The sequence below is a fragment of the Nerophis ophidion genome, linkage group LG08 (assembly GCF_033978795.1).
Source record: "Nerophis ophidion isolate RoL-2023_Sa linkage group LG08, RoL_Noph_v1.0, whole genome shotgun sequence".
NCBI lineage: Eukaryota > Metazoa > Chordata > Actinopteri > Syngnathiformes > Syngnathidae > Nerophis > Nerophis ophidion.
This window is the reverse complement of record NC_084618.1, coordinates 26,500,915-26,514,037: the sequence shown is the minus strand read 5'-3', so window position 1 is coordinate 26,514,037 and position 13,123 is coordinate 26,500,915. Positions and strand designations below refer to the sequence as shown.

Genomic DNA, 13,123 nt, shown 5'->3' with positions numbered 1-13,123 from the left:
ACTTCATGAAGCTCCTGAGACTCTCATAAGCTTCAAATAACTTCTGATAATAAATATATTGTTATCGCAGAGGCCATGATGTAGATTTGAGACTGTATCAGCCTCATGTCGGGCACATGAAGATGAATGTAGATAACTTCATGAAGCTCCTGAGACTCAAATAATATATGATGACCAATATATTGTTATCGCAGATGCCATGATGTAGATTTGAGGCCGTATCGGCCTCATGTCAGACACATGAAGATGAATGTAGATAACTTCATGAAGCTCCTGAGACTCTCATAAGCTTCAAATAACTTCTGATAATAAATATATTGTTATCGCAGAGGCCATGATGTAGATTTGAGACTGTATCAGCCTCATGTCGGGCACATGAAGATGAATGTAGATAACTTCATGAAGCTCCTGAGACTCAAATAATATATGATGACCAATATATTGTTATCGCAGATGCCATGATGTAGATTTGAGGCCGTATCGGCCTCATGTCAGACACATGAAGATGAATGTAGATAACTTCATGAAGCTCCTGAGACTCTCCTGAGCTTAAAATGATATATGATAAAAGGTATATTGTTATCGCAGAGGCCATGATGTAGATTTGAGGCCGTATCGACCGCATTTCAGACACATGAAAATGAATGTAGATAACTTCATGAAGCTCCTGAGACTCTCATAAGCTTCAAATAACTTCTGATAATAAATATATTGTTATCGCAGAGGCCATGATGTAGATTTGAGGCCGTATCGGCCACATGAAGATGAATGTAGATAACTTCATGAAGCTCCTGAGACTCTCTTAAGCTTCAAATAATATATCGCAGAGGCCATGATGTAGATTTGAGGCCGTATCGACCGCATTTCAGACACATGAAAATGAATGTAGACAACTTCATGAAGCTCCTGAGACTCTCATAAGCTTCAAATAACTTCTGATAATAAATATATTGTTATCGCAGAGGCCATGATGTAGATTTGAGGCTGTATCAGCCTCATGTCGGGCACATGAAGATGAATGTAGATAACTTCATGAAGCTCCTGAGACTCTCCTGAGCTTCAGGAAATATATGATAACAAATATATAGTTATCGCAGAGGTCATGATGTAGATTTGAAGCCGTATCGGCCACATCTCGGTCACATGAAGATGAATGTAGACAACTTCATGAATAATATATAATGATACACATATTGTTATCGCATAGGTCATGATGTACATTTGAGGCCGTATCGGCCACATGTCGGCCACATGAAGATGAATGTAGATAACTTCATAAAGCTCCTCAGACTTCTAAGCTTAATATGATATATGATAATAGGTATATTGTTATCGCAGAGGCCATGATGTAGATTTGAGGCCGTATCGGCCACATGAAGATGAATGTGGATCACTTCATGAAGCTCCTGAGACTCTCCTGAGCTTCAGGAAATATATGATAACAAATATATAGTTATCGCAGAGGCCATGATGTAGATTTGAGGCCGTATCGGCCACATGAAGATGAATGTAGATAACTTCATGAAGCTCCTGAGACTCTCCTGAGCTTCAGGAAATATATGATAACAAATATATAGTTATCGCAGAGGTCATGATGTAGATTTGAAGCCGTATCGGCCACATCTCGGTCACATGAAGATGAATGTAGACAACTTCATGAATAATATATAATGATACACATATTGTTATCGCATAGGTCATGATGTACATTTGAGGCCGTATCGGCCACATGTCGGCCACATGAAGATGAATGTAGATAACTTCATAAAGCTCCTCAGACTTCTAAGCTTAATATGATATATGATAATAGGTATATTGTTATCGCAGAGGCCATGATGTAGATTTGAGGCCGTATCGGCCACATGAAGATGAATGTGGATCACTTCATGAAGCTCCTGAGACTCTCCTGAGCTTCAAAGCCGCTTCACCTTCTGAAGGTCCTTCTTCTTCTTCTCTCGCTTATGTTTTAATCACAACCTTCTTCAAGTCCAAATAATTCAGAAATTCCACCATTTTTTTTTTGTTCCTTGAAACAGAAGAAGAAAAATCCCTTTTTGATGTTCCCCAAGAATCTTCGACCAAGTTTACTGCCGCGCAATTTCAGTCTCCTTTAGCTTTTAGTCGCACATGTGAAGAAAAATCCCCCAAATGCTTCGTTTTGCTTTTCTGGTCGTCATAGTATGTAAATGAGTTTCTTTGAAAATACGAACAAAAATCATAAAAGCAGTTCTGTGATGAAAAAGTAAACAGTAAATAAAATGTTGCTGCGCTCGGGTAAAAAAAAACCCAGCCAAAGTTACACAAAAATAGCATTATTGCTAAATTATGCATTTAAATACAGTTTTATTTTAAATGTGAATTTTTTTTTTTAATGTTTAAAATAAAATGAGGAGACGTGAATGTATTTGTTGATATGAAGGATCTAATAAATTATGTGCATATATTATGTTCTTACAGCATATCAATTACAACTTATTAGGTATTATTGTAGCCTCATCTCCCTTGAAACTTTATTTCAAATATTACTCTTTATTTTACTTAATTTTCCCATTTCTATCATGTTCATGTTATTATTCATATTAGTTTTATGGTGTGATTATTCACATTCCTACCACTTTTATGGTGTTATTAATGGTGTTATTATTCATATTCCTATCATGTTAATGTTATTATTAATATTCCTATCATTTTGATGGTGTTGTTATTCCTATTCCTATCATTTTTAATCGGTTATTATTCATATTCCTATAATGTAAAATATTATTTTTATTTCAGTCATGTTATTATTCATATTCCTATAAGTTTTATGTAGTTAGTATTCATATTCTTATCATGTTAATATTCTTATTCATATTTCTATCATGTTAATATTATTATATGTTTAATATTATTAATAATATTCTTATCAGTTTTATGGTGTTATTATTCATATTCCTATCATTTTTATGGGGTTATTATTAATATCACTATCATGTTTGTTATTATTGCTATTTCTATCATATTATAATCAATCATATTCCTATAATTTTATGGGGTTATAATTCACATTCCTATCATGTTAATATTATTATTCATATTTATTTCATGTTAATGTTATTATTAATATTCCTATCAGTTTTATGTTGTTTTGTATATACATGTATATTTGTATCATGCTAATGTTATTATTCATATTCCTATCATGCTAATGATATTATTTATATTTATATCATATTAATGTTATTATTCCTTTTCCTATCATTTTTATTGGGTTAATATTCATATTTCTATCACGTTAATGTTATTATCATTCATATTGCTACCATGTTAATGTCATTATTCATATTCCAACCATTTTATGGTATTGTTATTCATATTTCCTTCCTGTTCATGTTATTATTAATATTCATATTATGTTCTTGTGGTTATTATTCATATTCCTAAAACTTTAATGTAGTTGTTATTCATATTCCTATAACTTACTTCAATGTTGTTATTATTCATAGTCCTATTATGTTCTTGTAGTTATTATTCATATTCCTGAAACTTTAATGTTGTTATTATTCATATTCCTATAGCTTTAATGTTATTATTCATATTCCTATTATGTTCTTGTAGTTATTATCCCACCATCAGTGTGTGAATGGGTTAATGTGGAAATAGTGTCAAAGCGCTTTGAGTTCCTTAAAAAAAAGGTAGAAAAGCGCTATACAAGTATAACCCTTTTACCATATTCCTACAACTTTAATGTTATTATTCATATTCCTATTATGTTTTTGTAGTTATTATTCATATTCCTATACCTTAAATGTTATCATTATTCATATTCCTATAACTTTAATGTTATTCATATTCCTACACCTTAAATGTTATTATTATTCATATTCCTATAACTTTAATGTTTTTATTATTTATATTCCTACAACTTTAAAGTTATTATTCATATTCCTATTATGTTCTAGTAGTTATTATTCATATTCCTACAACTTTAATGTTATTATTCATATTCCTGTTATGTTCTTGTAGTTATAATTCATATTCCTACAACTTTAATGTTGTTGATATTCGTATTCCCATTATGTTCTTGTAGTTATTATTCATATTCCTATAATTTTAATGTTATTATTCATATTCCTATAACTTTAACGTTTCTATTATTAATATTACTATAACCTTAATGTTGTTATTATTCATATTCCTATAACTTTAACGTTTCTATTATTAATATTACTATAACCTTAATGTTATTTTTTATTCATATTCATATTATGTTCTTGTAGTTATTATTCATAGTCCTGCAACTTTGATGTTATTATTCATATTCCTATAACATGAATGTTATTACTCATATTCCTATAAATTTAATGTTTTTATTATTCACATTCCTTTAACCTTAATGTTGTTGTTATTCATATTCCTATTATGTTCTTGTAGTTATTATTCATATTCCTACAACTTTAATGTTGTTATTATTCATATTCCTATTATGTTCTTGTCGTTATTATTCATGTTCCTATTATGTTCTTGTAGTTATTATTCATATTTTTACAACTTTAATGTTATTATTCATATTCCCATAACTTTAATGTTGTTATCATTTATATTCCTATAACTTTAACGTTTTTATTATTCGTATTACTAAAACTTTAATGTTATTCCTATTACCATTATGTTCTTGTAGTTCTTATTCATATTCCGATAACTTTATGTTGTTATTATTCACATTCCTATAACTTTAATGTTGTTATTATTCATATTCCTATCATGTTCTTGTAGTTATTATTCATATCCTTTAACTTTAATGTTATTCATATTACTATAACTTTATTGTAGTTATTATTTATATTCCTATAACTTGAATGTTGTTATTGTTCATATTCCTATAACTTTAATGTTGTTATTATTCCCAAAAAGGGACAAGCGGTAGGAAATGGATGGATGGAATATTCATCTTCTGATGTTATGTTCTTGTAGTTATTTTTCTTACTCCTATAACTGTAATGTTATTATTATTCATATTCCTATTATGTTCTTGTAGTTATGATTCATATTCCTTTAACTTTAAGGTTGTTATTATTCATATTCCTACAACTTTAAGGTTGTTATTATTCATTTTCCCATAACTTTGTTATTATACATATTAATTTCCACGTTGTTGTTATCAATATTCCTCTCATATTGTTATTAATACCATTCATAAGGTTATTGTTGTGCGCATGAAGTGAAGCCGCGTGCAGGCGCGTCTCACCTGCCGTGCTTGGTGATGATCATCTCGGTGTGGAACTTGTGGAACTTGGCCCACAGCGGGTAGTTGTTGAGGAGCGCCTGCGTCTTGCCGCACAGCTGCAGGCCGGGCAGCGGGTACAGGCCGGCCCGCTGGTAGCCCGCCGCGAAGCTCTCCGGCGACGGCGGGTACGAGTCCTTGCCCGCCGCGGGGAAGCCGTCCCCGTAGCCCGGTCCCGCGGCGCTCCTCGGCGGCGAGCGCACGCCACCGTACGGGCAGCCGGCGAGCGTCTGCGCGTAGAAGCGGGCTGGTTGCGCCCCGAAGCCGCCGGCCGCCTGTTCCGCGTGGTACTGCAGCGCCAGGGCGTCCTGGGCGCCGGCCGTCACCGAGTCCGGGTAGTAGAACCGCGCGTCCTGGATGCCCATCTTCAAGTCCGCCAGGTCCTTAGCGCCGCGGTGGAGGTGTCCGCTCCCTTCGGGGGTCTTGGCCAGGGTCTGCGCTTCGGCGCCGGTCAACATGCTGAGGTAGAGGTTGCCACCTGTGCCGCCCATTTGCAGCCCCGCCAAAAGTCATAAAGCTCACGTGCGCTCGGAGGGGCGCATCCAGACCTGCACTGCCTAACCCGGACCCCCCCCCTTTTTTTTTTTTTTTTTTTTTTTTTTTTTAATAGAACATTTTGGAACCTCTTTAGAACATTCTCACCTCGCCCTCAGCTCCCGCTGACTGCTGCTCTCGCGCACTCGTGCCAACGTGTGATATATACATTCAGCCCGCGCTCTTATTTTGGAGGTGTGTCCCGGGCACCCGCCGCGTGCACGCTCATTAGAGGTCAGCGCGCGTCATGTCAATTTTTTTTTTTTTTTTGTCGTTTCCAGCTTCTCAGGCAAATCATATAGTTCAGGGGTCACCAACCTTTTTGAAACCAAAAGCTACTTCTTGGGAACTGATTAATGCGAAGGGCTTCCAGTTTGATACACACTTAAATAAATAAATATTTTATTTTATTTTATTTTTTTTTATAGAACCTTCTGGAACCTCTTTAGAACATTCTCACCTCGTCCTCCGCTCCCGCTGACTGCTGCTCTCGCGCACTCGTGCCAACGTGTGATATATACATTTAGCCCGCGCTCTTATTTTGGAAGTGTGTCCCGGGCACCCGCCGCGTGCATCCTCATTTTTTTAATTTATTTTTTATTTATTTTTTGTCCTTTCTAGCTTCTCAGGCAAATCATATAGTTCAGGGGTCACCAACCTTTTTGAAACCAAGAGCTACTTCTTGGGTACTAATTAATGCGAAGGGCTACCAGTTTGATACACACTTAAATAAATACATTTTTATTTTTTTATTTTTTTTTTTAGAACCTTCTGGAACGTCTTTAGAACATTCTCACCTCGCCCTCCGCTCCCGCTGACTGCTGCTCTCGCGCACTCGTGCCAACGTGTGATATAAACATTTAGTCTGCGCTCTTATTTTGGAGGTGTGTCCCGGGCACCCGCCGCGTGCATGCTCATTTTTTTTATTTATTTTTTATTTATTTTTTGTCCTTTCTAGCTTCTCAGGCAAATCATATAGTTCAGGGGTCACCAACCTTTTTGAAACCAAGAGCTACTTCTTGGGTACTGATTAATGCGAAGGGCTACCAGTTTGATACACTCTTAAATAAATACATATTTATTTTTTTTTTTTTTTTTTTTAGAACCTTCTGGAACGTCTTTAGTACATTCTCACCTCGCCCTCCGCTCCCGCTGACTGTTGCTCTCGCGCACTCGTGCCAACGTGTGATATATACATTTAGCCCGCGCTCTTATTTTGGAGGTGTGTCCCGGGCACCCGCCGCGTGCACGCTCATTAGAGGTCAGCGCGCGTCATGTCAATTTTTTTTTTTTTTTTTTTTTTTACATTTTTTTGTCGTTTCCAGCTTCTCAGACAAATCATATAGTTCAGGGGTCACCAACCTTTTTGAAACCAAAAGCTACTTCTTGGGTACTGATTAATGCGAAGGCCTTCCAGTTTGATACACACTTAAATAAATAAATATTTTATTTTATTTTTATTTTTTTTATAGAACCTTCTGGAACCTCTTTAGAACATTCTCACCTCGCCCTCCGCTCCCGCTGACTGCTGCTCTCGTGCCAACGTGTGATATATACATTTAGCCCGTGCTCTTATTTTGGAGGTGTGTCCCGGGCACCCGCCGCGTGCATGCTCATTTTTTTTTTTTTTTTTTATTTATTTATTGTCCTTTCTAGCTTCTCAGGCAAATCATATAGTTCAGGGGTCACCAACCTTTTTGAAACCAAGAGCTACTTCTTGGGTACTGATTAATGCGAAGGGCTACCAGTTTGATACACACTTTAATAAATACATTTTTATTTATTTATTTATTTATTTTAGAACCTTCTGGAACGTCATTAGAACATTCTCACCTCGCCCTCCGCTCCCGCTGACTGCCACTCTCGCGCACTCGTGCCAACGTGTGATATAAACATTTAGCCCGCGCTCTTATTTTGGAGGTGTGTCCCAGGGACCCGCCGCGTGCACAATCATTAGAGGTCAGCGCGCGTCATGTCAATTTTTTTTTCTTTTTTTTTGTCCTTTCCAGCTTCTCAGGCAAATCATATAGTTCAGGGGTCACCAACCTCTTTGAAACCAAGAGCTACTTCTTGGGTACTGATTAATGCGAAGGGCTACCAGTTTGATACACACTTAAATAACTTTTTTTTATTTTTTTTTAAAGAATCTTCTGGAACCTCTTTAGAACATTCTCACTTCGCCCTCCGCTCCCGCTGACTGCTGCTCTCGCGCACTCGTGCCAACGTGTGATATATACATTTAGCCCGCGCTCTTATTTTGGAGGTGTGTCCCGGGCACCCGCCACGTGCACGCTCATTAGAGGTCAGCGCGCCGTGTCAATTTTTATATTTTATTTTTATTTTTTTTGTCCTTTCCAGCTTCTCAGGCAAATCATATAGTTCAGGGGTCACCAACCTTTTTGAAACCAAGAGCTACTTTTTGGTTACTGATTAATGGGAAGGGCTATCAGTTTGATACACACTTAAATAAATTGCCAGAAATAGCCGATATGCTTAATTTACTTTTAATAAATAAATCTCTCTCTCTCTCTGTATATATATATATATATATATATATATATATATATATATATATATATATATATATGTATATATATATATATATATAAATGGGTATTTCTGTCTGTCATTCCGTCGTACATTTTTTTTCCTTTTACGGAAGGTTTTTTGTAGAGAATAAATGATGAAAAAACACTGAATTGAACGGTTTAAAAGAGGAAAAAACACGAAGAAAAAATAAAAATTAAATTTTGAAACATAGTTTATCTTCAATTTCGACTCTCTAAAATTAAAAATTCAACCGAAAAAAATGAAGAGAAAAACTACCTTATTCGAATCTTTTTGAAAAAATTAAAAAAAGAATTAAAGGAACATCATTAGTATTTTCCCTGATTAAGATTAATTTTAGAATTTTGATGACATGTTTTAAATAGGGTAAAATCCAATCTGCACTTTGTTAGAATATATAACAAATTGGACCAAGCTATATTTCTAACAAAGACGAATCATTATTTATTCTAGATTTTCCAGAACAAAAATTTCTAAATAAATTCAATGGATATTGAAATAAGATTAAAATTTGATTCTACAGATTTTCTAGATTTGCTAGAATAATTTTTTTGAATTTTAATCATAAATTGGAAGAAATATTTCACAAATATTCTTCGTCGAAAAAACAGAAACTAAAATGACGAATTGAATTAAAATGTATTTATTATTCTTTACAATAAAAAAAAATACTTGAACATTGATTTAAATTGTCGGGAAAGAAGAGGAAGGATTTTAAAAGGTAAAAAGGTATATGTGGTATATCCTAGAATCATTTTTAAGGTTGTATATTTTCTCTAAACCTGTCTTTCTGAAAGTTATAAGAAGCGAAGTAAAAAAACAAATTAATTTATTTAAACAAGTGAAGACCAAGTCTTTAAAATATTTTCTTGGATTTTCAAATTACATTTGAGTTTTGTCTCTTTTAGAATCAAAAATGTCGCGCAAAGCGAGACCAGCTTGCTAGTAAATAAATAAAAATTAAAAAATAGAGGCAGCTCACCGGCAAGTGCTGCTATTTGAGCTTTTTTTAGGACAGGCCAGCGGGCGACTCATCTGGTCCTTACGGGCGACCGTGTTGGTGACCCCCTGTTATAGTTGATGTAGATGCTCATATCGGCTGTTCAGATTTACTTTACAAAAGAGAAGTGTAGGCTACTTCTCTTGTTGCCTTATTTGAATTTGACTTTATTAAATGTATTTATATTATCATTTGGTGCAGCCGGGCCGGAGCAGGAGGGGATAGAAAGAGGAAAAAAAGGAAGACAGAGGGGGAAATTGTGGGGATAAGAGGGGGATTAGACAGAGAGACAAAAACAACAACAGCAAACACAACAATAGAACAACACTAGCACATACGATATGTACAAATATGATGGTAAAAGTGATAGCACAGAAACAGTTAGTGAAATAAATAATAATATAGTAATGACAATGAGCATTTTTACACTACAACTGGAGCAATACAAATACCAATAGAAAAAGCGCTATTGATTATGAACAAAACCAGTAGTTTACCTCTATTATCAACAATACAGTTGATCAAATGCAACAATACGTATACAAAATAACTACAAAGATAATAAAAATAATAAAAAATAAAAAAAGGAATACCGAAAGATGGAGGGGAAGAGAGAGAGGCAACCTATATTAATCTTGTAGATTGTTATAATATAACGTCATGTCAATATTGAGGTGATTATTATGGCAGCCAACAGAGGTGAATAGTAATGTTTGTGACGTCACGCGCGAATTGAAACAGGTGTAAAATAGTTTACTGTTTTTGAATTTTAAAAAATGCTTTAATTGTCTCCTCTCTGAGCTGCTACCTTACCGTGGTAGAGGAGTTTGCGTGTCCCAATGATCCTAGGAGCTATGTTGTCTGGGGGCTTCCATGCCCCCTGGTAGGGTCTCCCAAGACAAACAGGTCCTAGGTGAGTGATCAGACAAAGAGCAGCTCAAAGACTTCTATGGAATTACAACAAAATGGACTCAGATTTCCCTTGCCCGGACGTGGGTCACCGGGGCCCCGCTCTGGAGCCAGGCCCGTAGTTGGGGCACGATGGCGAGCGTCTGGTGGCCGGGCCTGTCCCCATGGGGCCCGGCCGGGCACAGCCCGAAGAGGCAACGTGGGTCATGCCATCAATGGGCTCACCACTCATAGGAGGGGCCATAGAGGTCGGTGCATTGTGAGCTGGGCGTCAGCCGAAGGCAGGCCACTTGGCGGTCCGATCCTCGGCTACAGAAGCTAGCTCCTGGGACGTGGAACGTCACCTCACTGGGGGGGAAGGAGCCTGAGCTAGTGCGCGAGGTAAAGCAGTTCAGGCTGGATATAGTCGGACTCACCTCGACGCACAGCAAGGGCTCTGGAACCAGTTCTCTCGAGAGGGACTGGACTCTCTTCCATTTTGGCGTTGCCGGCAGTGAGAGGCGACGGGCTGGGGTGGCAATTCTGGTTGCCCCCCCGGCTCAAAGCCTGCACGTTAGAGTTCAACCCAGTGGACGAGAGGGTAGCTTCCCTCCGCCTTCGGGTGGGGGGGACGAGTCCTGATTGTTGTTTGTGCTTACGCACCAAACAGCAGTTCAGAGTACCCACCCTTTTTGGGTACACTCGAGGGAGTACTGGAAAGTGCTCCCCCGGGTAATTCCCTTGTCCTACTGGGGGACTTCAACGCTCATGTTGGCAACGACAGTGAAACCTGGAGAGGCGTGATTGGGAAGAATGGCCGCCCGGATCTAAACCCGATTGGTGTTTTGTTGTTGGACTTCTGTGCTCGTCACGGATTGTCCATAAAAAACACCATGTCCAAACATAAGGGTGTCAATATGTGCACTTGGCACCAGGACACCCTAGGCCGCAGTTCCATGATCGACTTTGTAGTTGTGTCATCGGATTTGCGGCCTCATGTTTTGGCCACCAGGGTGAAGAGAGGGGCGGAGCTTTCTATCGATCACCACCTGGTGGTGAGTTGGCTGCGATGGTGGGGGAGGATGCCGATCAGACCTGGCAGGCCCAAGCGCATTGTGAGGGTCTGCTGGGACGTCTGGCAGAGTCTCCTGTCGGAGAGAGTTTCAATTCACACCTCCGGAAGAACTTTGAACATGTCATGAGGGAGGTGCGGGAAATTGAGTCAGAGTGGACCATGTTCCACACCTCTATTGTCGAGGCGGCTGATTGGAGCTGTGGCCGCAAGGTTGTTGGTGCCTGTCATGGCGGTAATCCCAGAACCCGTTGGTGGACACCAGCAGTGAGGGATGCCGTCAAGCTGAAGAAGGAGTCCTATCAGGTTCTTTTGGCTCATAGGACTCTGGAGGCAGTGGACGGGTACCGACAGGCCAAGCGGTGTGCAGCTTTAGCGGTCGCGGAGGCATAAACTCGGACATGGGAAGAGTTCGGGGAAGCCATGGAAAACGACTTCCGGACGGTTTCGAAGCGATTCCAAACCACCATACGCCGCCTCAGGAAGGGGAAGCAGTGCACTATCAAAACCGTTTATGGTGCGGATGGTGGGCTGCTGACTTCGACTGCGGATGTTGTGGATTGGTGGAGGGAATACTTCGAAGACCTCCTAAATCCCACCAACACGTCTTCCTTTGAGGAAGCGGTGACTGGGGAATCTGTGGTGGGCTCTCCTATCTCTGGGGCTGAGGTTGCTGAGGTAGTTAAAAAGCTACTCTGCGGCAAGGCCCCGGGGGTAGATGAGACCCGCCCGGAGTTCCTTAAAGCTCTGGATGCTGTGGGTCTGTCTTGGTTGACAAGACTCTGCAGCATCGCGTGGAAGTCGGGGGCGGTACCTCTGGATTGGCAGACCGGGGTGGTGGTCCCTCTCTTTAAGAAGGGGGACCGGAGGGTGTGTTCCAACTATCGTGGGATCGCACTCCTCAGCCTTCCCGGTAAGGTTTATTCAGGTGTACTGGAGAGGAGGCAGCGTCCGGATAGTCGAACCTCGGATTCAGGAGGAACAGTGTGGTTTTCGTCCTGGTCGTGGAACTGTGGACCAGCTCTATACTCTTGGCAGGGTTCTTGAGGGTGCATGAGAGTTTGCCCAACCAGTCTACATGTGCTTTGCGGACTTGGAGAAGGCATTCGACTGTGTCCCTCGGGAAGTCCTGTGGGGAGTGCTCAGAGAGTATGGGGTATCGGACTGTCTTATAGTGGCGGTCTGCTCCTTGTATGATCAGTGTCAGAGCTTGGTCCGCATTGCTGGCAGTAAGTCGGACACGTTTCCAGTGAGGGTTGGACTCCACCAAGGCTGTCCTTTGTCACCGATTCTGTTCATAACTTTTATGGACAGAATTTCTTGGCACAGTCAAGGCGTTGAGGGGTTCTGGTTTGGTGGCCGCGGGATTAGGTCTCTGCTTTTTGCAGATGATGTGGTCCTGATGGCTTCATCTGGCCGGGATCTTCAGCTCTCACTGGATCAGTTCGCAGCCGAGTGTGAAGCGACCGGAATGAGAATCAGCACCTCCAAGTCCGAGTCCATGGTTCTCGCCCAGAAAAGGGTGGAGTGCCATCCCCGGGTTGGGGAGGAGACCCTGCCCCAAGTGGAGGAGTTCAAGTACCTAGGAGTCTTGTTCACGAGTGAGGTAAGAGTGGATCGTGAGATCGACAGGCGGATCGGTGCGGCGTCTTCAATAATGCGGACGTTGTATCGATCAGTTGTGGTGAAGAAGGAGCTGTGACGGAAGGCAAAGCTCTCAATTTCCCGGTCCACCTTTAGAGTTTAAAATGTTATTCTAAATATTTTTTATTAATTATAGTATGTGTGTAATCACAAA

The 13,123-nt window shown here is 39.6% G+C and overlaps 1 protein-coding gene and 1 long non-coding RNA gene across 2 annotated transcripts in view; one reads left to right on the top strand and one right to left on the bottom strand.

Annotated features, from left to right (window-relative positions):
* The window catches only part of tbx21 (T-box transcription factor 21), a 42,347-nt gene extending 36,407 nt beyond the window's left edge, over positions 1–5,940 (bottom strand). The window contains 1 exon segment of the mRNA XM_061908117.1: positions 5,228–5,940. Within this exon segment, the coding sequence (XP_061764101.1) occupies positions 5,228–5,754 (527 nt within the window). The 5' untranslated portion in view covers positions 5,755–5,940.
* Positions 1–13,123, top strand: part of LOC133557566 (uncharacterized) — a 79,055-nt gene that overhangs the window by 21,347 nt on the left and 44,585 nt on the right. The window lies entirely within an intron of this gene.